The 26,157-nt window shown below is 48.5% G+C and overlaps 2 protein-coding genes across 4 annotated transcripts; both read left to right on the top strand.

The window, feature by feature from the left end:
* The first annotated feature begins 4,431 nt into the window (after nucleotides 1-4,431).
* HOXB3 (homeobox B3) lies at nucleotides 4,432-19,767 on the top strand. Of its 3 annotated transcripts, XM_075036419.1 has the most exons (4): nucleotides 4,432-4,707; nucleotides 10,189-10,251; nucleotides 15,817-16,370; nucleotides 17,456-19,767. In XM_075036419.1, exons 3-4 carry the CDS (start codon nucleotides 15,935-15,937, stop codon nucleotides 18,217-18,219), a joined length of 1,200 nt encoding a protein of 399 aa, XP_074892520.1. In that variant the 5' UTR covers nucleotides 4,432-4,707; nucleotides 10,189-10,251; nucleotides 15,817-15,934; the 3' UTR covers nucleotides 18,220-19,767. The 3 variants fall into 3 exon arrangements, with proteins under 3 accessions (XP_074892520.1, XP_074892519.1, XP_074892521.1); XM_075036418.1 differs by lacking the exon at nucleotides 4,432-4,707 and having other exon boundaries at nucleotides 10,040-10,251; XM_075036420.1 differs by lacking the exons at nucleotides 4,432-4,707; nucleotides 10,189-10,251 and adding an exon at nucleotides 13,260-13,709.
* Nucleotides 19,768-22,897: 3,130 nt separating this feature from the next.
* On the top strand, nucleotides 22,898-26,115 carry HOXB2 (homeobox B2). The gene is made up of 2 exons (XM_075036903.1): nucleotides 22,898-23,775; nucleotides 24,970-26,115. Exons 1-2 carry the CDS (start codon nucleotides 23,382-23,384, stop codon nucleotides 25,611-25,613), a joined length of 1,038 nt encoding a protein of 345 aa, XP_074893004.1. The 5' UTR covers nucleotides 22,898-23,381; the 3' UTR covers nucleotides 25,614-26,115.
* Nucleotides 26,116-26,157: the final 42 nt, after the last annotated feature.

The raw sequence follows: 26,157 nt of genomic DNA on the forward strand, positions 1-26,157 counted from the left end.
AGAAGGAAAAAAAAAAAAAAAAAAAAAGGAGATTGCAACAGGAGAGCTGCAAGGTAGCTGCCTCTGAGAGAGGCAAGAATCTGGTCCCTTGCAGGAAGGGGAGTTTGCCCATCAAAACCAGAACAATGGGGATCTGCGGGAACTGGGGCGCTGCCGAGGGACCCCAGCAGAGGCGGGTTGTCCTTATAACCACTGACAACAACAGAAAGGGGGGAAAAAAAACCCTCGATGCGGGTAATTCGTTGTGCTTTTCTAGCAGGAGGAGAACTTTGCGTGGCTTTCTAGCGCCCGGATCTCGCTAAGGCTGCTGTGGTGATGGATGGAGAGGTAGAGGATAATGTTCTTATGATGAAAGTTGGAGAAGGTGCTCTAAGGAATGTCTTTCTATTTAGGAGCCCGGGCCTGTCCTTTACCTCGGGAAAAGCAGAGCTCTGAGGAGAAAAAGCACTGAAAAGAGGCTTAAATAGTAGGAGAACCTGGCCGGCAGCTGTTAATCTTTTTAGTGATTCCTATGTACAATATAGCTGAGCTGTAATAGGGAAATCTCTTCCAAGCCACTGAGGTAGGGTAGCGAAGCTGAAGCTTTGGGGACGAGGGGTGTGTGTCCCAAACGGGGGGCACCGCTACCTGCTTTAATGTCAGCGCGGGGAGCGCATCCTCCGAGGAGAATGGGGGGTCAGGCTCTGCCCTCCCCTCCCGTCTCCAAACTGGACCAAATTGGTCCTAACCGGGAGTGTTGAAAGGGAAGGAGGAAGTGGGAGATCGCGTTTTTAAATATTTTACAAGCTCCAACATGCGAGGAGTCAATAAAACTGACAACAGGAGCAAAGATTAAATGTTCGCACCGGATTCTCGGATGAGAATTCACCGCTTTTCCCCCCTTCCTTTCCCTTCCCTCCCCTCTGCTCGCCAGCCAAGTCTCACACCGCCCGAGCGGGGATATTTAACTCTGTCTGCTAGTGTAAACCTTTATGTAGCAAAATTAGAGCAACTCAGCGACTTTCATTAAATATTAAGGGAGATCCAGGGACGGTGACTGAGCCAGAAATACAGCATCATTCTCTGTCAAACCCCGTATTAATTTAAGTTGTCGGCTTCAAATGGATGCAGACCCCCTTCCCACTCCCCCCCTCTTATTTTGTTCGGTGGTATTTTGTTTTATTTTGTTGCTTTTTTTTTTTTTTTTTTTTCCTGTCGGCTTGGGATGTTGAGCGTGAGAAATTGGCCCTTGGCGGGGGGGCGGCTGCGGGCTCGGTGCGGGGGAAGCCACCCCGCAGCCCCCGCCCTGGGCGGCAGCCCCCTTTAAATCAATATCGGAGCTTTATTTATCCCTGGTCCAGACGCTTTTGTGCGAGTGTCGCCCTTTAATAATCAGATGTCAGGAGGGGATGAGGTGGCCGAAGGCTGCCGGGTCGCTCTGGCCGAGCCTTCGTGCTGGGGACACTGCCCCGACCCTGGGACACTGCTTTCCCGGCCCGGGAGGGGAGCCCGGACCTGGGCTGGGGCTCCGGACCCGAAATCTGACCCTGGATAAGAGCCTCAGACCCCGATTAAGAGACTTAGAGCCAGGATAAGATCTCAGATCCTGGGTAAGAGCCTCACACCCCCATTAGGAGACCCAGACCCAGGACGGCACCCCATAACAAGGATAGGACCCCAAAACTCGTGAGAAGAGCCTCAAAGCTTGGAGGGCACCCCATACCCAGGCTAGGAACCAGATCCGAGTGGACCCCAGACCCAGGCTAGGACTCAGATCCGAGAGGGGACCCCAGACCCAGGCTAGGACTCAGATCCGAGAGAGCACCCCAGATCCAGGCTGGGAGCCGGGCCGGGCGGTGGAAGGCAGAGCTCTCCCCGTCCTGCTCCGTCCCTGGCCGGGGGCTGTGGGAGGGGGCCGGGGCAAAGAGGCTCCTGGGTGATGCAAAACTTCCCTTCGTGCAGGATCCGAGCTGGGAGGGTACCGGTACCCTCGGAGCACCGCCTGGGTTCTTGTTTCTGCCCCAGATCCTCAGGGCTCTCTCCCCCCCCCCCCCCCCCCAACCCGTGTCAGCTCCATCCTCCCCAAAAACCAAGTTTCTCCCCTCTGCGGCTAGTGGTGACCCGAGGGAAAGGAGCTTGGTTTCGGCCAGAGCTGGGAAGGGAAATCCGGAGCAGAAGCCCCTTGCCCCTTGCATCCCCCGCGCACCCCCCGCGCATCCTCCGCGCATCCTCCGCGCAGCTCCGCCGCCACTCACCACCGGCTCTCGCAGCTCAGCCGCCCGACAGCTTCGCTGCTCCCCCAGACCCGCTAAAAGTAACGAGCAGATAGTTCCTTACCACGTTTAAGCTGTATTTCTTTATTAACTGGTTGAAACCGAGTTTTTCGAGAAACCAGCTATTGTGCCTTCTAGTTACAGATGGCAGAAAGAGCGTTCAAGAGGCGGGAGGAGATAATAAGCTATTTCAAGTAGCTCGAGCAAGTGCTATTTCATTAATTTCTGTGCAATAAGCCTTTCTCCTTGCCTGTCATCTCCCTCAGAAGTTCCTGGTCTATCAGCGCTGCGAATCCGTGTTTATCGCATCTCATCCTCAAAGAAATTTCCCTCCCTTCCCCTCTCGGCCAGGCATACCCTATCTTTTCCCAAAGAGGAAGCTATTAACGTTGTAAATATGAGTCAACAGCACCTTAATTCATAATTTATTGCAGGCGGTAGGAGAGAGTTATTTAAGATCAAAGCATCGTGGAGGGCGAGAGCTGCAAGGCGTGGAGACCAGGGAGCGGAGCGGAGCAATAAAGGAGGATAACGCGGAAACCTGTGGCTTAGGCGCGGAGAGGACGCGGTGGCATCTTCCCCCCCGCCCTTTTTTTTTTCCTCTGGAAGGGGGTTTCAGGCAGTGTTTGCCCTGCCCGGCCCCCAGCATCACCACCGCTGGCCGCTTCTGCTGTTTAAGCGAAGGGGCTCAGGCCGGAGCAAACCCGGCATCACCCCAAATCCGCCCCGCTGCAGGCCCGAGGAGCCGCAGGGGAGGGCCGGGAGCCGATGCCAATTATGCCTCCTCATTTTCATATTTAAAAAGGGAGGCGAACACGAGTCATAGGCAGACAAGACAAAAGGGAAGAGCTCGGTCTCTTTTCAGTGAAATAGGCAAAAGTTTGGAAACGGTGACGGTTTTCTTTGAAGTTTTCTCCTTTTTTTTTTTTTTTTTTTTTTGTGGGGAGGAGGGAGAGGAGGGGGGAGACGAAAGAAATAAAAGGCAACAACCACATTTCAACACTTCCCTGCGCGTAACCATCCCAGTTGAAAAGGAAGGCTATAAATCAGAGGCGATGGTGGAGATTTGACTCCTTATTTTTTTTTTTTTTAAGCGTAGATATGAGGGGAGGGGTTAAGGAGAAATCCCCACTCGTTGCTATTTCGTCTCCTTTTGATGTCGGACTCAATGCGAAATATATCAGTGCTTTATTGGCAGCGGTATCTAGAGGTCAGGAGAGAAGCCTGAAAAACTTCGGGTCAAATTCTCTCCGAGCATGTCGCGGTGAAATCAATAGGGAATGGCAATCCGCAGCCTCTGGGCTGGGAGGGACTGGGGGGGACACAGGGAAAGGGACCGGCCGTCCCCCCCGAGCCCCTCTCCCCCAGCCCATCACCTGCCTCCGGGTCCAGCGCTCCAGCCGTTCGCCTCTGCCCAGCTCGGGGTGGGTGGGTGGGTGGTTTTTTTTTTTTGGTAGGAAGGGTTTGCGTGTGTCCCCCCCTCCTTCCCTCCCGGTTTTTGGGAGCCGACACCGCGCCATGGCACGCTTCACCCTTTCACCAGCATCCAGATCCATATTTCCTCTCCCCGCGCTGAGGTCAGCTCCAGCAAAGCCGAGTCTAAAAATAACCTTCAGGATCTGGTTTGTTGCTACTGGTACCTCTCCCTCTCTGCGCTTCAAACGCGAGAGTCCAAAATATTCCCTGAAAAGGGGCAAGATTTAGTGACAGGGTATTTATCCGGGGCTACTGGGAAGGGTGGGGGGGTGAAAGAAAAGTAAGAAACCGGGTGGGTTTTGCATAACTTCTATTCCTCCTCCCCCCTTTCTTTCCCTCTCTTTCCTTCTTTCTTTCTTTCCTTCGTTTTTTCCCCTTTCCCCGGACGAGACATATGGAATCAATTTTGAATCCTGACATTGAAGGCTGGCCAATTCCTACTGGCTCTAAAAACCAGAATCCATTTGGTTCCCTTCTCTCCAGCACCCCTTGTCACTCAGTATTATAACCGTCTTGCAACATTTTAAGTCTTTATAAAGAGAAACAGCTTTCCAGATAGATACCAAGGATTCGGGAGTGGGGGAGGTTTTTTGAGGCTTTCTTTTTTTTCTTTTTTTTTTTTAAGGGGAACGTGCGCGCACCCCCCCCCCCCGACACCCCCATCTCGTCCCCCTCCGCTCGGTATCTCTCTGCAAAGGGGGCCGCATCCCTGCAATACTTTAAGCTGTTTTGGAAGAGTTTCTATTTTTCTCCACGTCAAGTCAGTTCCGTTTGAATCGAGCGAGTCCAAAAAAATCAAAGCATCTTTGGGGGAAAAAAAAAAATATCCAAACCGTCCGAGAAAGCTGTCAGCAAGATCCACCGGGGTGCAATAAAGTAGTTTCTTCTCCTTAATTTGCCTGCTCCAGTTGCGAACTCGCACCACCCCGATCCGGCTTCGCTCCTTCTTCTCGAAGTCCTGGGTCGGACAGTATCACAGGTAAGAAGTTAAAAAAAATAAATAAAAGAATGATGCAGCTCTGCCTTTCCTACCTTCTCAGCTCCGACTCTGTGAGATATAATTAATTGCTCCGAAAGCTTTGACAGGCTTCTCCACCGGTCACCGTGAGCTATAGCTGACTTTCTCCTGGTAACAAATTAAGACTGATGCCTCGGGAGCAGGATCGGGGAAGTTGAAGATGAGCAAAAATTATCTCGCAGGGTCCATAACCGAGACCGGCCGCAAACCGCTTCTTTCCAAGTGCGTGTTTCCCCGCGAAGTTTGTCTGGGACACATTTGTTAAAGGTTTAGCACCTCTCTCTTGTTTGAAAAAGAAACTACAAAAGCCCATTGGAAAAGCGGGGTGTTAAACTGAAGAATGTATGTGATGGTGATTTATGGCCCTACAAAGTTTTTTGTTTACTTGAAGCAGACCCTAATTACAAGGGCTTCTTAAAAAAAAAAAAAAAAATTCCCAAGCTTTGTGTACGTCCATAGCGGGTTTTCCCTCCCCAGGTCTGGGTGTAGTGGCCAGATGTGACTAACAAACATCTGGTTAGTTGAACTGCTTTTCCTTTTAGCCGGCCAGTGCATTTGACCGAAATGGGTAAGACTGGGAGTCTTAAACATTTGGCATAAAAGCGGTGGCTATTGGGGGAGTCCGAGCCTGAAAATATCAGCCTTATAAAAAGGTTCAAGGTTTGTTTGGGTTGGGGAGGGGGGATATGTCCTCGAAAATGGGTCATTTCGCTCAAATAGTTTCTGGGATTGAAAGGGAAACGGCCGGGAGGGCGAGATTTCGCGTGGGAATATTTGATGCGTTATTTTTTATGGACTTGTGCTATTAATTTCTGGCTCAAAAAAATCCCCCCCCCCCATCCTCCCCCGTGAACGCCCGATGTGTATTTTAAGAGCGAGACAGGAAAATCTTTTGTATGGAGGAAAAAACCCTCCTAGAAATCGAATTAAACCTGGAAAGTTTTTCTAAAGATATATATATATTTGTGCTCTCTATTCTCCTTTGGTTCCTTGCCCTTTAGAGCGAGATAATAACTCAGTCCCCGGGACAAGTTGCCAGTTCTAAAAACGTCCTCATACATTGTGAAACTGGAAAAGTTTTGACTCAGTGTCTAATATTTCCCGAGGCGAACTGGTATATTGGCAGAGAGCAGGAGCTCGGATACACAAGCGTCTGGGTTTGGGATTTTTTTTTTTTTCCTGAAAATTGCTTTGCATTAAATTTCCTCAGCTTCAGAATTATCTTTACTCGCCTCCAGCTAAACTTGAAATTTTTTACCAAGCGCTTGATCTGTTGGCGAATGAAATCTGAGAAGAAACCGCAGGCCCTAAGTGGCCGTAATTTAATTGATTTTATCATAAATCATCAACTTCATGAAGAACCAAAGTTTTCATTGAAGTAAATTGATATTAATGGACACTTTCTGAAATTTAACCGTATAGATCTATATGATGGTGGTGCTCCCAGTCTTCTGCTCTTTTGGGACAGGAGATTTTAGGCGGGGGGTATATTTCCACTCTTCTAGTTTTCGTTTCTCCCACCCTCTCTAAAAAAAGTACTTTTTTTTTTTTTTTCTAGCGTGGGGAGGCTGATCCCGGGTGGTGGTGGTGGTGGGGGCGATCTGAGGGCTCGGCTCCCCTGTGTGGCACCGCAGCAGTGTGTAAATCCAGGAGCACCGAGTTGAGGCTTTTGGGGGTGGGTGGGATGAGCACCGAACAGTTGAGTTTCTTCGGGTTATTCCCCTAGGTAGGTTATCCCCCCTGCCCAGGGGTCTGGTGGGCGTAGGGATGGGATATTTCTGTCAAAACCACGCGTGTTGCAGCGAAGTGCGTCCCAGCTCGGCCAGCGCCAGCACCCGCCTTGCTCCATCCGTGTTAAAAATCCAAATAGGATTTAAAACTCCCGCTTCCATCTACGTGTCCTCTGCTGCGTTAAACATTGCCGTTCCCAAAGTTTTCCCGCCTAATTAAAAATTAACTAAGAGCCCGGGATGGATGAGAGCCCTTTGATATGGTGATGAGGATGACAGACCGAATACTCTGACAGTAATAGAGGATTTTAGCAAAGGGCAGTGGCTCGGGTGTGTGCCTGTGTTTGTGGGGTGTTGCAGAGATGCACTGTGCAGGGAGGATGCAGGACTCGGTGGTATCCGCACGGTTCCCTAGAGACGATAAAATATTCAGTGTAAACATCCCAAACCAGAGAAATAGAATTCCTTGACACCGCTTCTTTCTCCCTCTCCTGAGACTCCCTCCTCAGAAATTGTTAGTTTTATGAATTATCAGAAGGAAGCAGGTAAAATGGAACTCATTTCTTCTCCCAGGTCCCTTCTCCCCCATGCCCGGCTCGTTCTCCAGCGCCAGCCAGGTCCCGGATTCAGGCGAGTATCACTGCAAAAAATAACTGAATTCCTTCTTTTTCTCACAGAAACGGCCACGGCGGTAGCGTGGGTGCCTGGTCTTCCCGGGAGGCGAAGGAAGGGCAGTGGGAAAAAAGCTCTGAATCCTCATTTTCTCCCTCTCTCTCTCTCTCTCTCTCTCTTTTTTTTTTGGAGGAGGGTGGGGGTTAAAACGGGAAGAAACGGGGAGCCTGGACGTGAGCGTAGGAGCCGCGTCCTCGGTGTCGGGGCCAGCGGTGGCAGCCCCGGTGCGGCTCCAGGGAGGGGGGCGAGGAGCCCGTCCCCAGGGCCTCCGGGCTCTGCCCCACCGCCGGGGAGGCAGAGAAGCCTCTCTCCTTTTTTTTCCCGTCCCCCAAACCCGTTATTTTTTCCTTCCGTTTCCGTCGTTTGGCTGGATGCTGAGGCTTTGGGAGCGGTGGTTGCTGCGGTCGCTTTCCTCGTTAGTGTTTGTTCGCTTCCTTCGCGTTCAGGTTAAAAGATAAAAGAAGGAAAATTAAAGAAAAAAAAAAGAAAGAAAAAGCAGCCCAGAACGCCCCAAAGGCCAGGGCAGCCCCAGTTGCAGCAGGAGGGAGCGAGGGGCATCGCCTGCCCGGCTGCCCGCGAAGTTTGGGGAATTTGCTGATGGGGGAATTAGTGGGACTGGAGCGGGGGGGGGGGGCGGTCATTTACCAATTCTGTATAAAATGGGCAAAAGGTTGACGTGTCCCAGTCACGTGAGCATATAATTCAAGCTATTATTTTGGCATTTGAAGGGGGGGGGGAGAAGAAAAGTGGTAATGGTGATTCCCAGCCCGTCTCTGGTGAGCTGCTCCCAAAATAGCTATTTGTAGCACGCTGATATCACAAACCGCCGTCTCCTCTCACAGCCACGCACCCCCCATGTCCCCCCCTATCCCCCCCCCCCAGTCGCACCTCACCCCCCGCTGGGGCGAGGAGAGGCTTTTGGCGACGGTGGGACCCATGGGAGAGGAGTTCTGCGGGGATCGGGAGGACCCAGCCCCAGCAGGAGCCTGGGAGTTGTGTGTCCACCCGGTGGTTGTTTTTGTTTTGTTTTTTTTGGAGACAATTCCAAAGCACTTCCGCTGATTGATCATTAACCTGGTGAGTTATTACTCTTCTAAGCAAAGGTCAGGGGGAGAAAAAGGTCTAATCTGTCAAGGCAAACCCACTGCTCACTCAGTTTCATTTTGATTTCTTATCCGAGCTGGCTTCTGTTTGGGGTTTCAGGAGGTCCTGGACCCTCCATAACTCTCCCCTCCTCCTCCGAGCTCTCCCCTCCCTCGGGCTCTCTGTTTGCGGGGTGGGAAAACCTAAACTTCTTCCCTTTAGACAAAAAAAAAAACCGAGCCAAGGGAGGGTGAGCAGCCCCGCGGGAGGACGCCGTGGGTGCTGCGCGGCTCCCCGCCCTGCCCCGGGGGGGGGCATGAGCCCACCGGAGGGTGCGGGACGAGCAGGGGCCGGGCTGACCCCGCACCGCCTCTAAGAGAAAAATTAATGCAAGTCAAATACAGCAAAAAACCCCACAACCCCAAATCAAAACAAAGAACGGGGAGGGGGGCGGGGGGGGGGGGGAACCTCGCTTCATCCCTCTTCGCCTGTACTGCGAGGGAATAAATTAAAAACAAAGAAAAACAAACACACACACCCCCGCCCTCCTTGCTGGAGCAGTTATTTATGCCAGCTTCTTTTTGCTTGTTTGTTTCTTTTTTTCTCCTCCTCCCTCCTGCATCCACTCCAAATAAATGCGATTTTCCCCCTTTTCTCCACCTCCTCTCGGGCTGCCCACTTCTCCCCTTCCTCCCCGGGCCCGGCGTGGGAGGAACTTGCCGAGACTCAGCCTGCGTTTGCTGAGCTCACAGCGCAGAAAGGGTGTTTTCTTTTTTTTTCTTTTCTTTTTTTTTCCTCTTTCCCTCTTTACAAGTCTCTGTGTGTACTCTACAGAGGGAACTGAAAAGCCCTAGTTAACCGGGGAAGGCTGTGATGTAAGTGGAATATTGCCAAAGCTGTGTATTAAAGTGTGCGCGCATGTAATAATAATACTAATAAAAAATGCAGCTATAGGCCGCCGACTAGAGAAGGTCACGAAGCATCCGCGGGTGATTTATGGACTCGGGGATGTTGTCACAAGCAGAGTAGGGGTGTGAGGGGAACATTTTTATTTGAGATTAATAACATCAACATACAGAACGGAAACAGGATTATTAAAGCGACTGAATGTTTCCCAAAACGAAAATATTTTTAAATGAGATTGCTTTTTCTTTCTCCCCTTCTTTCTCCCTTTCTGAGTCCTTCGTGCCAAAGTTGCGGTGATAAATCTCGGCGTGGCTTTAAAAATGTTTACGGCTCGAAACCGTTAATTCTGATACCAAATCACTCCTGTGTGAACGGTGTAAAGCATCTCTGTCCTCCCCCTCTTCGTGGCGATCTTCCGACCACATTGGAGAAACACGGAAAAACATATTCTGAACCCTTAAGGCTTTTCTGCCTTGCAGGAAAACGGCCTCGTATTTTCCCTACTGTTATCCTGTCGTTGAACCCAGAGCTAATTATCTACATATATTTAACATCTTAAACTCATTTATCTCGAAATTACGGCCAGAATTTAGCCAAAACCCTTCCCGATATGTATATATATTTTAAATTACATTCCGAGTTCACCAGCAGCCGTGGACAAACCGCCCCTGGTCTACGCCAAACCGTTTCCATCACTAACGCGAACCCCAGAATGGGCGAAGCGTTTCCCTCTCCGTGGGGTTTCCACGGGGGAAAGTGGAAAGAAACACTGGGGAGACAGGGGATCGCATCAGATTTACAGAAATAAACCTGGTGTCCACCGCCTCTGATGAGAATATTGGGTTATCAATGAATGGAGACCGGTGCAATCCCTGGAAATGCTGTGGTCGCTTGGGTGGGAGATAATCTCAGAGGAAATGCTGGGGCTTTTGTTCATTAGAGCCTGTCTTCTCCCCATTTCCACCCAAAGGTTTCTCCCTGTGATGAATCCCCTTGCCCACGCTTTTCTAACCGAAGTTTCATACTTTCCCCCCCCTTTTTCCCTCCCCAGTTCTTCTCCTTTCTCAAAGTCCACTGCTGCCTCGTATTTGCTGGACCAGACATCCGAGAATTGGTGAGTTTTGCTGAATATCCTACCTGGTCCCCTGTCTGTCTGTGTCTCCGTATCTCCCTCTGCATCAGGCTTGGAAGCCATTCCTTCTCTAAAGTCACCCAACGTGACTTCCCCCCCCAGCCCCAGAATAAGCACGGCTGCCCTAGATTTCAGCTGAGTATTTTCATTTTGCTACTGGCTTGTCTTTAAACTTTGTGATTTATGGCCGTAACTTTGAGGGAGTGTTTTAAATGGAAGATATTTCCTGTACTCCCTTTGAAGGGAAATCCAGTCAGATTGCAACATTTGCTGCTGATTTCATGACGAGTGCGCGGGAGTTACATTCTAAAGAAAAATAAGCTGCAACCAAAGCAAAGATGGCAATAGACAGGGAGCCTAAAAAAACTACTTACAGGAGCTCAACATAAACGTGCAACGACCTTCTTAACAGGGTTTTTTTCGGCTGCCAGTTAAGGTTAAAACAAAATTTTGCACTTCAGAGGAGTTACTTGCAGAATCCGAGGTACTTCTGATTGCCTAGGTACTCCAAATAAGTCAGTGGAGATCCATATTGAGAAACCTATAGAGTACTTCACCTACAGAGAAGTCTTTAAATAGTCCACGACTGTTTTTCCTCTTTCCTTCCCTGGAATTTCAACGCCGGGGCTCCAAAATAGGAACTATCTTGTAGCAGAAGATTTATGTTGGAGCAGTTCATAAAAAGTCAGATGGGGGGGGGGGAAATAATGGCAATAATGGTGTCCCCTGGTCGAAACCCTCACGTCTGGGATCTGAACGCTGCAGCCAGAACAATAGCTGGAAACACCGTAGTCCTTGGGATAAGAGTTTATCCATCACCTAGAAAACCTTGGCTGTCCAACCCAGAGTAAGTTCTCTCAAAAGTCAAATGTTTACTCGGACACCCTTCTTTTTCTTTCCAGAGTTATCAGCCTAAAGGTGCACACAGGAAAAAAAAAAAAGAAAAAAAGGGCGATGCAACCCCCCCGACGGGTCATACCTTCCCAGCGAAGTCCAAAGAGCCTTTGTGGTCCCTCTTTTCCTTGCTTTGCTAAACGTAAATTCCCCCCCGTCAGCACTTAACCCAAAGGAGCGAGCGCCAGAATTAAAGGAGGGAAGATAATTGCGATGTGAAACAAAAGTAGCACTTTAAAAAAAAAAAAAAAAGTGCAGACACCTAAATTCCTTGCCCTGCCTTCCTCCCACTCGCCAGCCCCTCCTCGTCACGGACTTTCCCCAAAACGCATCTTGGCGAGTTTCTGCTTTCGGCAGCCGTGTGGGAGCGGGGAAAGGCATAAATCTCCCGTGGCGACAGCAGCAGCGCCTTGCATAGCAATAACGGCGTTATTAATAATAGCAATAATAATCATCTTTATTGTTCAACACCTCGCTGCCTTGGCCTCCCCCGGGGGTGATTTGCGCCCTGGATTCCCCCCCCCCCCCAAAAAAAACCCCTCACCTACTCCCCGGCGGAGGCCGAGGGGCCAGAGGAGCCCCCAGACTTTGGGACGCACAAACTTAACGCCGAAGTTACGCGGGGCTGCGGAGTTCCACCAACACAAGAGATTTCTCCCTCCCCCCCCTCCCTTCCAGCCTTGCAAACACGGGGGTCGGCGGCTCCCGTACCCCCCCCCGGGCCCCAGAAAAGTGGGTTTCCTATGGGGGGGGGGTGTCTGCGAGGAGCCAAACGCAGCCGAAGGGCCGGGGGAAGGAAAAGCATCAGCTATTGAAAGAGCCGTGATTGCCGCCGCGGAAGGGGAGGGGGGGAGACTATGACTATGTTGAAACGGTTTATTAGCATAAATTGACACCTAATTGTTAAACACGTGAATCAAAAGGCAAGCTTTGCTATCTTTCTGCCTAGGCCTCTGTCCACCACGTCTGCAATTAGCATAATTTTTCACTAGTGACGCTGTTTGGGAGGCTCGTTGGCTTTGCCCGGCAATCCAAACCAAATCTTTATTTTTAAATATCCCCTCCGCTTTATTCCCCCCCTCGCCCACCCCCCCCACCCCCCCCCCGTAGCCTGGATTCTTTTCGTTATTATTTTAATCCCAGCCAAGCATCGCATAGTTAAAAGGGGGGGGGGGGGTGTTGTGTTCAGCTTTTCTTTCTTTCTTTTTTTTTTCCCCTTCTCCTTTCCCTTCTTCCCCTTTGCTGTGGTAAAGCAGAGGCCATTGTTATCAGTGAGCAGCGCGTACCAGTCTATAGGGCAACTAGAATCTCAGGGTTTGTCCATTCAAAGCCCTCAGCTTTTCTACACATCTTGGAAGCTGGAAAGCATCTTGATTTTTTTTTTTTTTTTTTCCTCTTCCCAAACGGAGACAGAGAGACAATTTGAGCTGCCGTAACCGAAAGCTCCACTGGCTGAGCCCCCTCCCCCTCTGTTTTGGCTTTTTTTTTATACATATATACATGCATATGCTGGATTTTTTTCCTCTCTCTCGTATATTCCTTTAACGTTTTTAAAGGAAGGGGGTCATTCCTTGCTTATTGATTGCGTGGATGCTGGATGTGAAAATATATTATGTCTGCCTGTGCTTTGCTCGTCAGAGACTAAGGTAAGCCGGACTCAAATAGGCTATCACTTTGTGAATGGCGGAGTATATGTCCCAATGATTTATGACCATATGACTCCAATCTCGGTTCAAGAAGAGTTCACAAGCTTTAAGCTTCCTTCCACGCAGAGACTCTTTTGCAGCCCTCATCCAGGGCCCTTTTTTCCCCCCCTGCTTTACAACTGGGGAGTTCTGGTTGGGGTGAAGCTCGGTTGTGGGGGGAGGGAAGAGGGAAATTTTAGGAATGTGTCTCTATTTTCCAGGCATATCCACGGCAAGGCAGTCGCTGGGATTTGAGCTCTTTCTGAGCAGCCGACCTATTGTTAAGGGCATGTTTAGAATATTTATTATTAATAATAATTTAAATTAAAAGCGGGGCTATGCCTGTTTTCGCTGGCTCTGGGAAATATACCTTAGGAGGGGGCGGGGGGAGGGGAAAGGCGCTGCTCTTCTTCATAAACACAGTCAGGTTGTGAATTTAGGATTTCCAACATGGAGGGGATGGCTTTACAGGAGAATACCTCTGCCTTAGAATTCTTTTATCTTTTTCCCCCGAGCGCCTGATTTTTTTTCCCGAGCATCGTCCTCCCCACAGCTCTTTCCCTCTCGCACCTTCCCCCGATTTTTTTTTTTTAAATGTCTCTAAATCCTCGCACTCAAAAGTTGCAGGCAAAGAGTTTGTGGTTAAATGTTACCGCTCACAAAGTGAAACTTGGAGCGTGATGAAACACCCAGCGCAGATCCTGCCCGGGTTTAATTGGAACAGGAGATAATCGAATATTTATTACTCTGCCTGAGATTTTTTTTTTTTTTTTTAAGCAATTCCTTGGAGTAAATAATTAGGATTGCGGCCGTCCTCGGTGAAGATAAATGAGCGGCATTTGTGAGGCGCTGAGACATGAGGTACAAAGCAAATCTTCTGTGGAAGCCACAAGCGAGCGAGCTTTTGGGCGAAGGGGATTGTAAATTTATTTTATGGACATTTAAAAAAAAAATCGTCACTGTTATTTTTAGCTGCTTTAGCTGAGCCTCTGCGCTCGCTTCTGGTTTGGGTTTGTTTTGTTGTTTTGTTTTTTTTTTTAAGAAACCTATGCCAGACAGGAAGGCCTTGGAGAAATTCCCACTTCTGCCCTCGTAGATATTTTCAGCAAACCTATTCATAATAAAGGCGCTGCTCTTTGTTAATTAATTCACAGCTTCTCGGCTCGGGTAGTGGAGTCTACTTTTTAATAAGACATATTTATCATGGCGAGGAAACTGAATGAGAATAACTCCCAGCAAGGATATCATCCTCTCTGTAGACAATAATACATCTCTGTGGAAGATACAATACAGATTTGGGAATGCATAAAGGATTTAATCAGTGTAAAAAAGCAAAGCAGTCCTTTCGTGGACATGTTGTCTGAGGCTGTGTTAGAAGTATATGGAGGTTTCATATGACATGACATAAGAACACAGCAGCCAGGGAAGGGAAAAAAAGATGTTATTTATTGTCGAGCTGTGGCTTCTGTTAAACCCTGGTACTTAGAAATATCACATTAGACTTTATCTCTACAAAGTTTATTTTATTTTATTTTAGAGAATGAAAGACACCAGATAAAATTAAGTATACAAGAGATACAATTAAATATACAATGGATATAAATTTCAAAACAAAATGCACAGTGGCTCCTCGCAAACTCTGAGCTGCAGAGAGAAATCTCTGCCTTTTTAAAATATGTGTGCTGTTTGATTGATCCTCACACATGAGATTATTTTCAGGTCAAGATAGTTTTCATATTTCTAAGGGTATTTCTACTCTGTCTTTTTAGTGGAGAAAGTTTAAGCTTTGAGAAAAGAAAGAGAAAGGAAAAGAAAGAGAAGAAAAATAAAAAGGTCAGAGAAAGAAAGAAAAAAGGAAGGTTTCATTTTGTAATTTGAGGCTTTGGACTGGGTTTTTAGACTTTTTGAGCTTAGATTGAGGGAGGGAGGAATGATGAAAAATCAAAGGGCTAGAAAGTTAAGAGCAAATGGCCTAGTGATGCGTTTGTTTTCCAAAGGAAAAAAAAAATAACCCAACAGCAATTAAACTGGTTTTGGAATCACATCTTGCCAATGGCAGTTCCAGATTCAGGACCGGTGAGTACAAAGCAGAGCAGGCAATGAAGGGGTATGTTTTCTAAATACAACCTGTGCTACCAGAGAGGGAGAGACTAACGAACAGGCCAAAGGAAGCACATTCTTGAATTCATGCCCCTGCTTAAATCTGCTTAAAATATTTGCACTGAATTCCAAAGACATTATGAGCCCCTGTGTAAACAGCAAATTAAGCCAACTGTGTCAGGACACCGTTACCTGGATAAAACATGTTGACTATTTGCTGTTTTCAGTTTAAAACCAAATATACTGGACAGAGGCCCTATAATAAACTTAGCAGACTTTGAATTTCTGATGCTATAATGTCTTGCCGGTTTTTACGTGTGTGAATGGCTGATTTGAATAGGTCAGGGATAAGAAAGCAAGACTTTCATTCCTTTCATGCTTGTAGCTAGTAATTATCCATTCTGTATTCTTATATTTATGTTAATGTGTGTGTTATCTGGACATGGATTTGTATACATGCGCACAACACACACACATGTACATGTATATACACATTTATATGGGTGTATATGTCTATGCATGGGTGTGTGTATATATGCATATAGATAAACACACAAGTAAATAGATGTATACAGATGAAACCACGTGTACTTATAGAGCCTGTGTGTAGTTATACATCCTGGGTCCTCTAAGGGAAAAAGAGGTGCAACCAACCAACCAACCAGGAAAACTACCCCCCAAAACCAGCTCAACACTTTTGCACCGTAACATTTGTTGAGCCTCCTTAGGCTGCGCACAGGACAAAATCTGCTCAAAGCATCTGTTCACCCTGTTCTGCGGGACCCTATTCATGTCATGGGCCTTTCAGGCCCCAAGATGGATTCATAGGCCGGGTACTATTATTGTGTGTTTTCTCCTAACCTTTCAGGTCAGCTTCCAATAGACAGCTGGAAACGGCCTGTCACGTGGCCTTGGGGTGCCAATGTTCTGCCATAGGGGTGTCAAGACCCTGGTAGCCAGAAAAATCATTTTGGGGAGTCCCAGAGATGCAGAAGACAACGTACTACGACAGCTCCACGCTCTTTGGGGGTTACTCCTACGGGAGTGCCAATGGGTTTGGCTACGAGGGTCCCCAGCAGTCCTTCCAGCCGGCCTCTCACGTGGAGAACGACTACCAGAGGTCCGCCTGCTCCCTCCAGTCTCTTGGCAACACAACACCGCATGCAAAAAGTAAAGACCTGAACGGGAGCTGCATGCGTCCAAGTTTGCCCCAGGAGCACCATCCGCCTCCCCCCGTCTCGCCGCCCTCAAACCCTGCCACCAACAGCACCAGTAGCAACAGCAATAACCAGTCGGGGAGCAGTAAAACTGCCCCCAGCAAAGCCAACCTCAGTGCAAACGCCAGTCTCACCAAGCAGATTTTCCCCTGGATGAAAGAATCGAGGCAAAACTCCAAACAGAAAAACAGCTCCCCTAGCACAGGTACACTGTTCTGCTTTTGTAACCGTCTGCTTGCCTAAACAGCGAGGTAACGAAGCCAGAGTGGTCTTGTTTGGAGGGAAGGGAGAGAGGAAGAGGATCTAATGAGGATCCAGCAAGGATCCAGTGAGGATCCTGGTGCTGGGCATGATCCCAAGACTGCCAGCCGCATGCCCCGGCCAGGCCAAGCAAGCCTTGGCCCATCCTGCAGCACTGACTGCGCACGCTTCGTTCATTTTAAACATATCCAGAGCACCACAGGGAAATACAACCAGGCAGTTGTACACAGCCGATGTCTGACTGTGTAGATACAGATACATGAAAATGTACACCCACTGCTCAACCTAGCAATGCTAAAGCAGAGTGCTTGCTCTCGTCCCACCTCCCTGCCTCCACACACAGCAGTAAACATGGTGCTCTGAGTGCATGTGTGCATATATAGAGCATATGCATAAACACATGCATATTCTTGCATGCGTACACGCACATCTCTAACACGATCAGGAAAAAAAATCAGCATGGAAATATCACTGTTTTGACAAATATATTCATATAAACTTTGCAGCACACGCTTCACGCTACATTAATGTAATTTATCGGTTATACACATGTTTATCTCACAAAAAGGTAGGTACAAATGCTATTTGGTCTTGTAACAATGTGCATGCAAGTATTTGTGTTACACACATACAAGACATACACAAGATGTGCATGTGTGTGTGCGCATTTGTATCTCAGCAAACAAAATACCTCCCAACACTGACCTGTGCTAGTATTAATTGGCTTTGCAGTGACTGTCCCCCTGCCAAATATTATTTTCTCAAAATTATCCGTTGGAAATAATCGACTCCTAAATAAATGGCCCTGGAATCCTTTTCTACATGACATGATCAAATTTTCATAAACCAGGGGCAGCTTTGGAGAACAGAACTCTTAATAAATGACATGATTATGGAGTGCAGGCTAATGCAAAGGGGTGAGGGAAGGGGGGGTCGAACTCTTGTGCCTGTTCCAGGATTTATTAAGAAACGATGCATTCAATTTCTGCATGTAAGTAATTATCTTTTATTTCATTTCGCGGCCAGCAGAAACCTGCAGCGGCGAGAAAAGCCCTCCAGGCTCCTCGGCCTCCAAGAGAGCCCGCACAGCCTACACCAGCGCTCAGCTGGTGGAGCTGGAGAAGGAATTCCACTTCAACCGCTACCTGTGCAGGCCCCGCCGCGTGGAGATGGCCAACCTGCTGAACCTCAGCGAGAGGCAGATCAAGATCTGGTTCCAGAACAGGAGGATGAAGTATAAGAAAGACCAGAAGTCGAAAGGCATGGGGTCTTCTTCTGGAGGGCCCTCCCCCACTGGCAGCCCGCCCCAGCCCATGCAATCCTCCGCTGGATTTATGAACGCCTTGCACACCATGAGCAGTAACTATGATGCCCCCTCGCCGCCTTCCTTCAATAAACCCCACCAAAATGCCTATGCCATGTCAACTAACTACCAAAACCCCATCAAAGGCTGTCCCTCCCAACAGAAATACGCCAACACAGCCCCCGAGTATGACCCCCACGTCTTACAAGGGAATGGGGTGGCCTACGGGACTCCCAGTATGCAGGGAAGCCCCGTCTATGTTGGAGGTAACTATGTGGATTCTATGCCCACCTCTGGCCCGTCCCTTTATGGCCTCAATCACCTGCCACATCACCAGGCTGCCAACATGGACTACAATGGGCCTCCACAGATGCCCGCGAGCCAGCACCACGGACCATGCGAGACCCACCCCACCTACACAGACCTTTCCACGCACCACGGTTCTTCTCAGGGCAGAATCCAAGAGGCGCCCAAGCTGACCCACCTGTGATAGGGAGCAGGGACAGGCTCAGGCAAAGCAGATGGGACCCCGCCACGGGGCATGGGAGAGGGGAAGAGGGCAGGATCGGCTTCAGGAACATTTGTGTTGAGCTATTTTCTTTCTTTCTTTGACAGGGCAATTTCTACCAGGTTGTTGTGCTTGCTATTATTGTTTCCGGGTTTTATTAGGCACAATTTCCAACCATTTCAGTATTTACTGCCAAAAGCAGCTCTCTCCCTGAAGAGATATACCTCCCGTGTTTCAACACAAATGCTTCTGAAATGGGTTTGGGGTAGTTTTGTGGGAATCTAGCAGATTTTAAGCAGCAACGTCCTTCATTTCCAAACCAAGTATAGATTGTCACTGATAATTCTCGGACACTGGAAAGGAGAATATTCAGCCAGCCAAGTCTTTACAGTTGGTGTCTCTGCATCTACGTAAACATGCACACATGTATACATATGCAATCAAAAGAGATTTGCAAGAAAACTATCCTCCTCTCCAACTCCTTCTCAAGAGGAACCTCACGCTTTCCTTTCCAGCCTTCAGAGGAAGTGCATCCTTTTTCGCTGAGTAACTTCCCACCAGTCCCCACATAAACTGCAAATATACATACCTGCCAACATGTGGGATTCATGCTCTTCCCCTCCGTTCCCTGCCTCCCCTCTCAAAAATAATAATAATAATAGTTAAAAAATTAGAATAAGAGAGGTCTAAGAATTGCAAAAGGTTTGGGAAAAAAGGTTTTGAAATGCCTAACCCCCCCCCCCCCCAACAATAACAGCAGTCCAAAGAGAGGAAGAAAGAGTTGACAGGTCTGAATATTTTCCCACCTTTGCCTCTGATGACATGAAGTCTCCATTCGACAGCGTTGGGGTTTTTTGTTTTGGGGGTATTTTTCTTAGGGTTCATTAACAGAAAAGCAATCTTAAGACTTAGAAGTCCTACGCTTCTTTCCTCCTCTTCTCTTGACCTTACGTGAAAACAGGGTATATTTGAACAAACGGAATGTCCTCCAATCGAAGCAGAAGTGAATGGATCTCTAGTATTTGCTAATGCTTTCTTGTCTGGACATCTTTGTTGCACTTAGAGTTTACATATAATGGGTATAAAAACAACTTTGAAGGGCTTTCGTCCAACTCAGTCGAGATGCCCTTCAATAGGTGTGTGTTCTGGTGAACATTCATATATATTTATTGGTTATAGCCAGTTTAAAATATTTTCCTTTTTTTTGTATTATTTATCCCCAATATTATGTATTTATATGAGGAAAAAAGAATCAAATTGTACTTTTTTAGTATTTACTTGTTATAAAGGACATTGTGTTTCCTTGTCATTGTACAACAAGCTTATTTTAGTTATTGTAATTTAGAAAGACCAGTAGTTTTATGTTACCTTCGTACTTATGAATAATGTAATTAGTTCTACTGGAGGCATGAGAGCAGAACCAGACTGTAATTGTATAGTCCTGAATTAGGAGAACTATAGCTAATCCCTCCCTCCCACCTCACCCCTCCTCTTTGGAGATCTTTCTTTGTTCTTATAGTAGTTATTTTATTTCCTTGCTTAAGGGTTGTCTGTCGAACAATTCTTGAATAAACTTTCTGTTATCAATTTTATCTTGTCCTATCAGTCGGATTTAAAGGCAAAAATCAATCACGTGTGAGTAAAAACAGCGAAAAGAACGCAGGAAAGGGACTGCTCGAAACCTTCCACGCTCCGCACAGCGGGATTCGTGTCCGCGGCCCCTTCTGGGGTGAAACCCCGGGGGTTCGGGCCAAGAGCGGCCGGGCCGGCCCCGCCGCTCCCTGCGCGCCACCTGCGCGCTCCCTGCGCGCTCCCTGCGCGGCCCGGCCCGCGGCCGCGGCCACAAAGGGGGGTCACGTGGGGCCGGGGCCGGGCTGCCATTGGGCCGCAAATGAAAACAAAGGAAAAGGATTAATCACCAAAAAAAAAAAAAAAAAAAAAAAAAAGGCTCAGAGTTTCCGTGTGGGGATCTTAAAACTGAAGAGAAATTAAATTACCTATTATAATTAATTATTATTAAAATACACGCACACATGTGTACACACAGGCACACACATGTACACACATCCATGTGCACACACATGCACACAGACATACACACACCTACACCCCCTCAGACTAACACACGCATCTAAATTTGTTATGAAAAGGGGGAAAAAGCCGCCACCCAAGGTTATGTTCTCAGTGCAAGCAAAAGGGAGAATAACCCTTTGCCAGCAGCAAAAGCAGATGGGATAATACCGTGAATAATTTGCCTTTTATGCTTTAAAGCCCTAAGAAAACTTATATTAAAGCAGAGAGGGCCAATAAAAGTTTTATGGTTCTGGAGAGGGGGTGAACTGCTTGTCAGGCTCGAAATGCTCAATTTCTGTGGCTGATGAAGAGGGGAAGGTCCCCTCTGGAGGAAAGGAGAGGGGGATTTTGATTGCTGCTGAGAGAAAAGGGTGGAAAGGCTGTAAAAGGTAACGAAAAAAGGGCTGGGCTGTAGAAACAGGGAGTATGTGTGTGTGTGTTTGTCCATATTTTATACACCTGTGTGCACAGCCAGGGACATCCATAGGTGCCTGGATAAACCCACACATATAAAAAGGTCGAGTGGAGAAAGCTTTACATGAGAAATGATCTCATGCTTCCTTCCATCTCTGATCTCTCTTAATAAATGAAGTTCCAGGTTAATAATTATAACCTTCGCGCAATAATAAATAACGGTATAACAGAAAGACAGGGCTTGTTTTTCTCCCCAGGACCGGGGCTGGGTTATGCCCGTCCATGCAGAGAGCAATTTACCATTCGGGGATACTATAATTTAAAAGCATAAAAGCGTGCAGGCTCTGATTGGGATCGGCTCAAAGAACAAGAGCTTGGGTTGGGCTTGGGTTTGTTGTTGGCTTCCCCCCCCTCATTGAATATATTTTTCCATCTCACATCCTGGTCGCCATGTTGCTGGGGTTTGTGTCAGGGATTCCCAGAAACTAGTTAAAATCGGGGAAAAAAAGCCAGTTCCGAGGCTCAGAGCATGCCACCTCTGTTTCTGGATGGGCTGCCTCTCCCACAACTCCTCACATCCACGGTTTAATTTGCACCGCTGCATTAAAGCAGCAGGCCTGGGTTTGTCTTACAATTATTGCATTTCTCTATCGTTCACTAGCTCTGTGAATTTATTCATATAAGGTGATGCCTTTCCCCTTGAGTAGGGAGATTTTTTTTCGTTGTGCCTCTGCCCGGCGCGTGGGAAAAATCCCTCTTTCCCCAAGAGGTTCTTTTTTCTTTTTTTTTTTTTTTTTTTTCCCTTGCAACTTTAGTGTTAGTAAAAGCAGCGAGAACAGTTGGGAGAGGCTGGGAAGTTTCCTTTCACATCCCAAACTCTTTCTCTGCATCCCAGCTCCCCAGTGAACCACACTGTCCCTCAAAAAGGAGAAACTGGCAGCCTCATGACAAAGCCCGAGACCCCCAAAATGCCACCGTAATCCAAACAAGCAAGAAATTATCAGAAATTTAACTATTAATTTTACATCAGTCCTGATCTGCCGAGATCGAGTAGGTCTATGCTGATTACAATAAGTGCATTCAGAGATAAGAAATATTTAGAGAAATTCTCCCTTCAATCAAGCTGCATTTTGTAAATGCTTTTTTATTTTCTTCACCCCTTTGCTAAAATGTGCTTCAGCCTCAGCTTCAGCTTTAGATTTATTATGTGTTTCTCAGAAACCCTTACCACCCACACAGATGCTTGAACTGACAAAAGTTTCTAGGCTTCTCCCTGCGTGAATGCAGCCTGCCAGTCCCTCTCTGCTGCAAAATGGGAGAAATGGAGCTTGAACAAACAAACTACAAACCAGCCACATTTCCATTCTGCAGTGGGCAGCTTATTTTTTTTTCCCCCGAAATTTTTACCTTTGAGACTTCCTGAATTCAGGCCCTTGGTTTAAACCTTTCAAATCTTTCCTGATTTAAGTAACTCCTTAGCAAAAGCTGAGTTTCTTTGCTGAGTGAGTTAGGCTGAGCTGTCAAAAGTCTTTCGAGAAAAAGATTGATCGTTTCTCTCTTCTTTTCGGTTTGTGTGGACCCGGGCACTTTAAAAGGAAAAAACCAAATCTTCCTGGGAAATGACTTTTCATTTTATTTATTTATTTTGTAAACTCTGGAAGTGGTGCTGTTTATTGGAGGTGGGGGGGAAGGGGGGAAAAAGATGGGAAGGAAAAAAGATGTGATTTCAAAGATATCCGTGACCTTAAAACATGTTTGGCCTTTAAGGAAAGTGCAAAGGGTCCATTAAGTCTGGCTTTAGAAGCAGAAGGATTACGCTCTTCCTTTAAAAGTAATTTAACCAGGTAAATCAGGCCGGTCTAACTGTACTTGACTTGAAAGCTCACTTGATTTCCTAAGTGCTCATATCCAGACTCAGACACAAAACTCCGGACCAAACCCTCCTGCTGGCTTGAACTTTGCAAGTTCTGCAACATATATATGATACGCAAATACACCCAGGCAGCCCTGGCCTCGGTTGCCAAACCCCAGATCCCAGCTCGCCTGCGGTTTAGGCTGCATTTCCCTGGCTGCAAGCAGGCACCTAGGGGCGGGGAGGGGGCAAAGCTCCTTTTCCCACGCCTGGTTACCTACCCCCGTCGGAGGTACGAACTCTCGGGAGCTCAGCAAGGGAGTCTGGAGCTGCCCGGTACAGGCAGGACAGGCAGCACCAGGCAGCACCAGGCAGAGCAGGCAGCGCAGGCAGGGGCTCCCTGCCTGCAGCCCCCCCACCCCCGGCAGAGCCGGACGGCCGAGGAGGGATGACGGCAGGCGGGGCGGGGGGGGGGGAAGGTTTTTCTGGGGATCTTCTCTCGCCTCTTTTTTTTTTTTTAATCAATTAAAGAAAATAATGCTTTCTGTTTGCCACCAGGCCCCGCCTGCCATTGGCCAGGGCTGGCCACGTGACCAGGAATTGGCTGCAATTTCGCCCCAGTCTCGAGTTTAATAGAGCAAGGTCCCCATACGCCTGTATTATCAGCAATATAACAATTATAAAAAGCCCGAGAACCATCATCATCACTGCCATAAAAACTGAGGCCCTCAGATTTTTTTCCCTCTCCCCCTCCTCCTCCCTCTCCCCCCCTCCCGCTTTTTAAACCCTGGGCCCTGGAAAAGCCATGAATTTTGAATTTGAGAGGGAGATCGGGTTTATAAATAGCCAGCCTTCGCTCGCAGAGTGCCTGACGTCTCTTCCCGCTGTCCTGGAGACATTTCAAACTTCATCAATCAAGGACTCGACATTAATTCCTCCTCCTTTTGAGCAAACCGTCCTCAGCCTGAATCCTTGTTCCAGCAGCCAGGCGAGACCGAGGAGCCAAAAAAGAGCATCTCATGGCCTGCTCCAGCTCCAGCCCCAGCCTCCGGCACAGCCCGGCCCCTTGGCAGCGGAATTCCCCTGGATGAAGGAGAAGAAATCGTCCAAGAAAGCTACCCAGGCTCCATCCTCTTCTTCCTCTTCTTCCCCCCCATCATCTTCCTCGGTGCCGGTCCCTGCCGCAGGATCTCCTGCAGGTTCGTATCATGAGGGGGTGAGGGGGTGTTTGCTGAAATCGGAGAGGATCCGAATAATAAACAATCCCCCCACCCCCGCCCCGGAGCAGCCCTACCCCAGCCCCCCCTTTCCCCAAACAGACTTTGCCCCGCACCTCCCCCGAAACTGTGTCACGCAATAAAATACACCGCAGCAATGTACACAGCCCGGGGGTGTGTGCGTGTGTGTGTTTCTCCTGCCTCCTCCCCCCGCAAATAAAAGAACAAATTGCTGTAACTTCTGCAAAAGCAAAGAGGGAGAAGGGTCCGGGGGAGCCGGGCTCTTTATTAGCTCCAGCGGGGGGACCTGGCAGCTGAGCCACAGCTCCATTTGCTTGACTTCCTCTCCCAGCCCTGATTTTTTTTTACAGCCTACAGAAGGGAAAAAAACCCAAACCCAACCAAACAACCAAAACAAAAAAAAAGCCGAGAGAAGAGCGGGGGGGGGAAGACGGGTGGGTAATGTGGAGGCTGCTACCAGCAGGATGGGGAGGCGGAAAGAGCGAGAGCAGGATCTCAGTGTCCAGCACGGTGGGAAGAGCCAGCTTCCAAATGCAAAATAAAATAAATTCACCCCCAAATCCTCCCCCAGCCCCCCAATAAAGCAATAGCCTCTCTCCGAGGAGCCCCTTGGCCGGGGAGCTCAGCAGCCCTGGCCAAGGACCCTCATTCCCCCGGGACAAATTGTTTAAGGCACGATTCACTGTTTCAGTTATTTTAATGGCACCGTTCAGGTAAATGCTCGGGCAGGAGAAGGGCGGACACCGGAGCTCATTGGCCAGATAATACAGGAATAATGAAATCAAAGCCTCGCAGAGTCCGTCCCCGAACTACTGGCAAAAGGAAGGAAAAAAAAAAAGAAGGAATGGGTCGAAATTCCCCTTGCCCGCGAAGGCGGCAGAGAAGGAAGGTCTCTAAAGGGAGAGGCCAGGGAGCAAAATCCTTTCTCCTCCTTGGGGCAAGGGGACCGGAGAGTGATTTCCAACCCTCTTCCACAGTGGAAAGAGTTTAATTAAACATTTATTTTCTCCCGTAGCGGCTTCCCCCCTCTCCCCCCCATGCTCGTTAGTGCGGGGCACGGCTCTGCCCTGCCCGCAACAGGGAGGGGACGGGTCCAGACCCTCCACTTGCCCCCGCTCCCTCTCTTTGCAACGTGCGGTTTTTTATGTGTTTAAGACATCCAGGGGCTGGCAGACACCAGCGGCTCCAGGAGGCTCCGGACCGCGTACACCAACACGCAGCTGCTGGAGCTGGAGAAGGAATTTCACTTCAACAAATACCTCTGCAGGCCCCGGCGGGTGGAGATCGCGGCTCTGCTCGACCTCACCGAGCGGCAAGTCAAGGTCTGGTTCCAGAACCGCCGGATGAAGCACAAGAGGCAAACCCAGTACAAAGAACCCCCCGACGGGGATCTCGCCTATCCCAACCTGGACGAGGGCAGCGATCCCGCGGAGGAGGTTGAGGAGAGCCCAGCTTTCGGGCCGGCTCCGGAGCCCAGCGGGCCCTACCAAAGCGAAAAGCCGGGGAACGAGGAGCCCGGGAGCCCGCCGTTCGCGGCGGCCGGGGCGGAGCGGGCGGCCGCGGGGGAGCCCGGTGCCGCCGCCGGCCCCTCGGACCGTGCCTACCCGGAGAGCCAGGACTCGCCTTTGTTGCCAGAGCTGAGCATCTTCTCGGCAGAGTCCTGCCTGCAGCTCTCGGAGGGGCTTTCCCCCAGTCTCCAAGGCTCCCTGGAGAGCCCCGTCCACTTCTCCGAGGAAGACCTGGACTTTTTTACAAGCGCACTTTGTACTATAGATTTGCAACATTTAAATTTCCAATAGCGACCCCCGCCCGCCTCGCCGTTTCTGCCCCTTCCAGGCGCACCAGCCCCATCCCGAGCCCCTGCCGGCTCCCCCCAGTCTCCCGTACGGGGCGGGGGGGGCATCCCCAAAACCAAACCCAAGCCATCTCTCATTCAATCACCCCATCCCGCTCCCCACACACTTTCTTTTAAAGCTCCTCACACTGTGGGACCCGAATCACCCTCCCAATATTTATTCTAGAAGGCTCACGGGAAAGAACAGTCCGATTTTTGCTAAATGCAGGTATTTAATTATAGTTTTATTTTTTTCTTATTTATTTTAAAGAAAGCACCCGATAGTTTTCACGCACATCAGAGATGTTAGCCCCCAAGAGAAAACATTTGTAAATCCTTCAGGATTTACTTTCTCAGGAATCAGAACGAGACTTTTAGATTTCTTAATAAAATAATTAATAAAAAAAACCAGAGGAATTTTCCTTCCTCTTTTTAAGTTTTAGATGTAGACTATTTATTCAAATCCTTTAATAGTAAATGGCAAATTATTTATTGTACATTATTTTCAT

The sequence above is a fragment of the Buteo buteo genome, chromosome 9 (genome assembly GCF_964188355.1).
Source record: "Buteo buteo chromosome 9, bButBut1.hap1.1, whole genome shotgun sequence".
Lineage (NCBI taxonomy): Eukaryota > Metazoa > Chordata > Aves > Accipitriformes > Accipitridae > Buteo > Buteo buteo.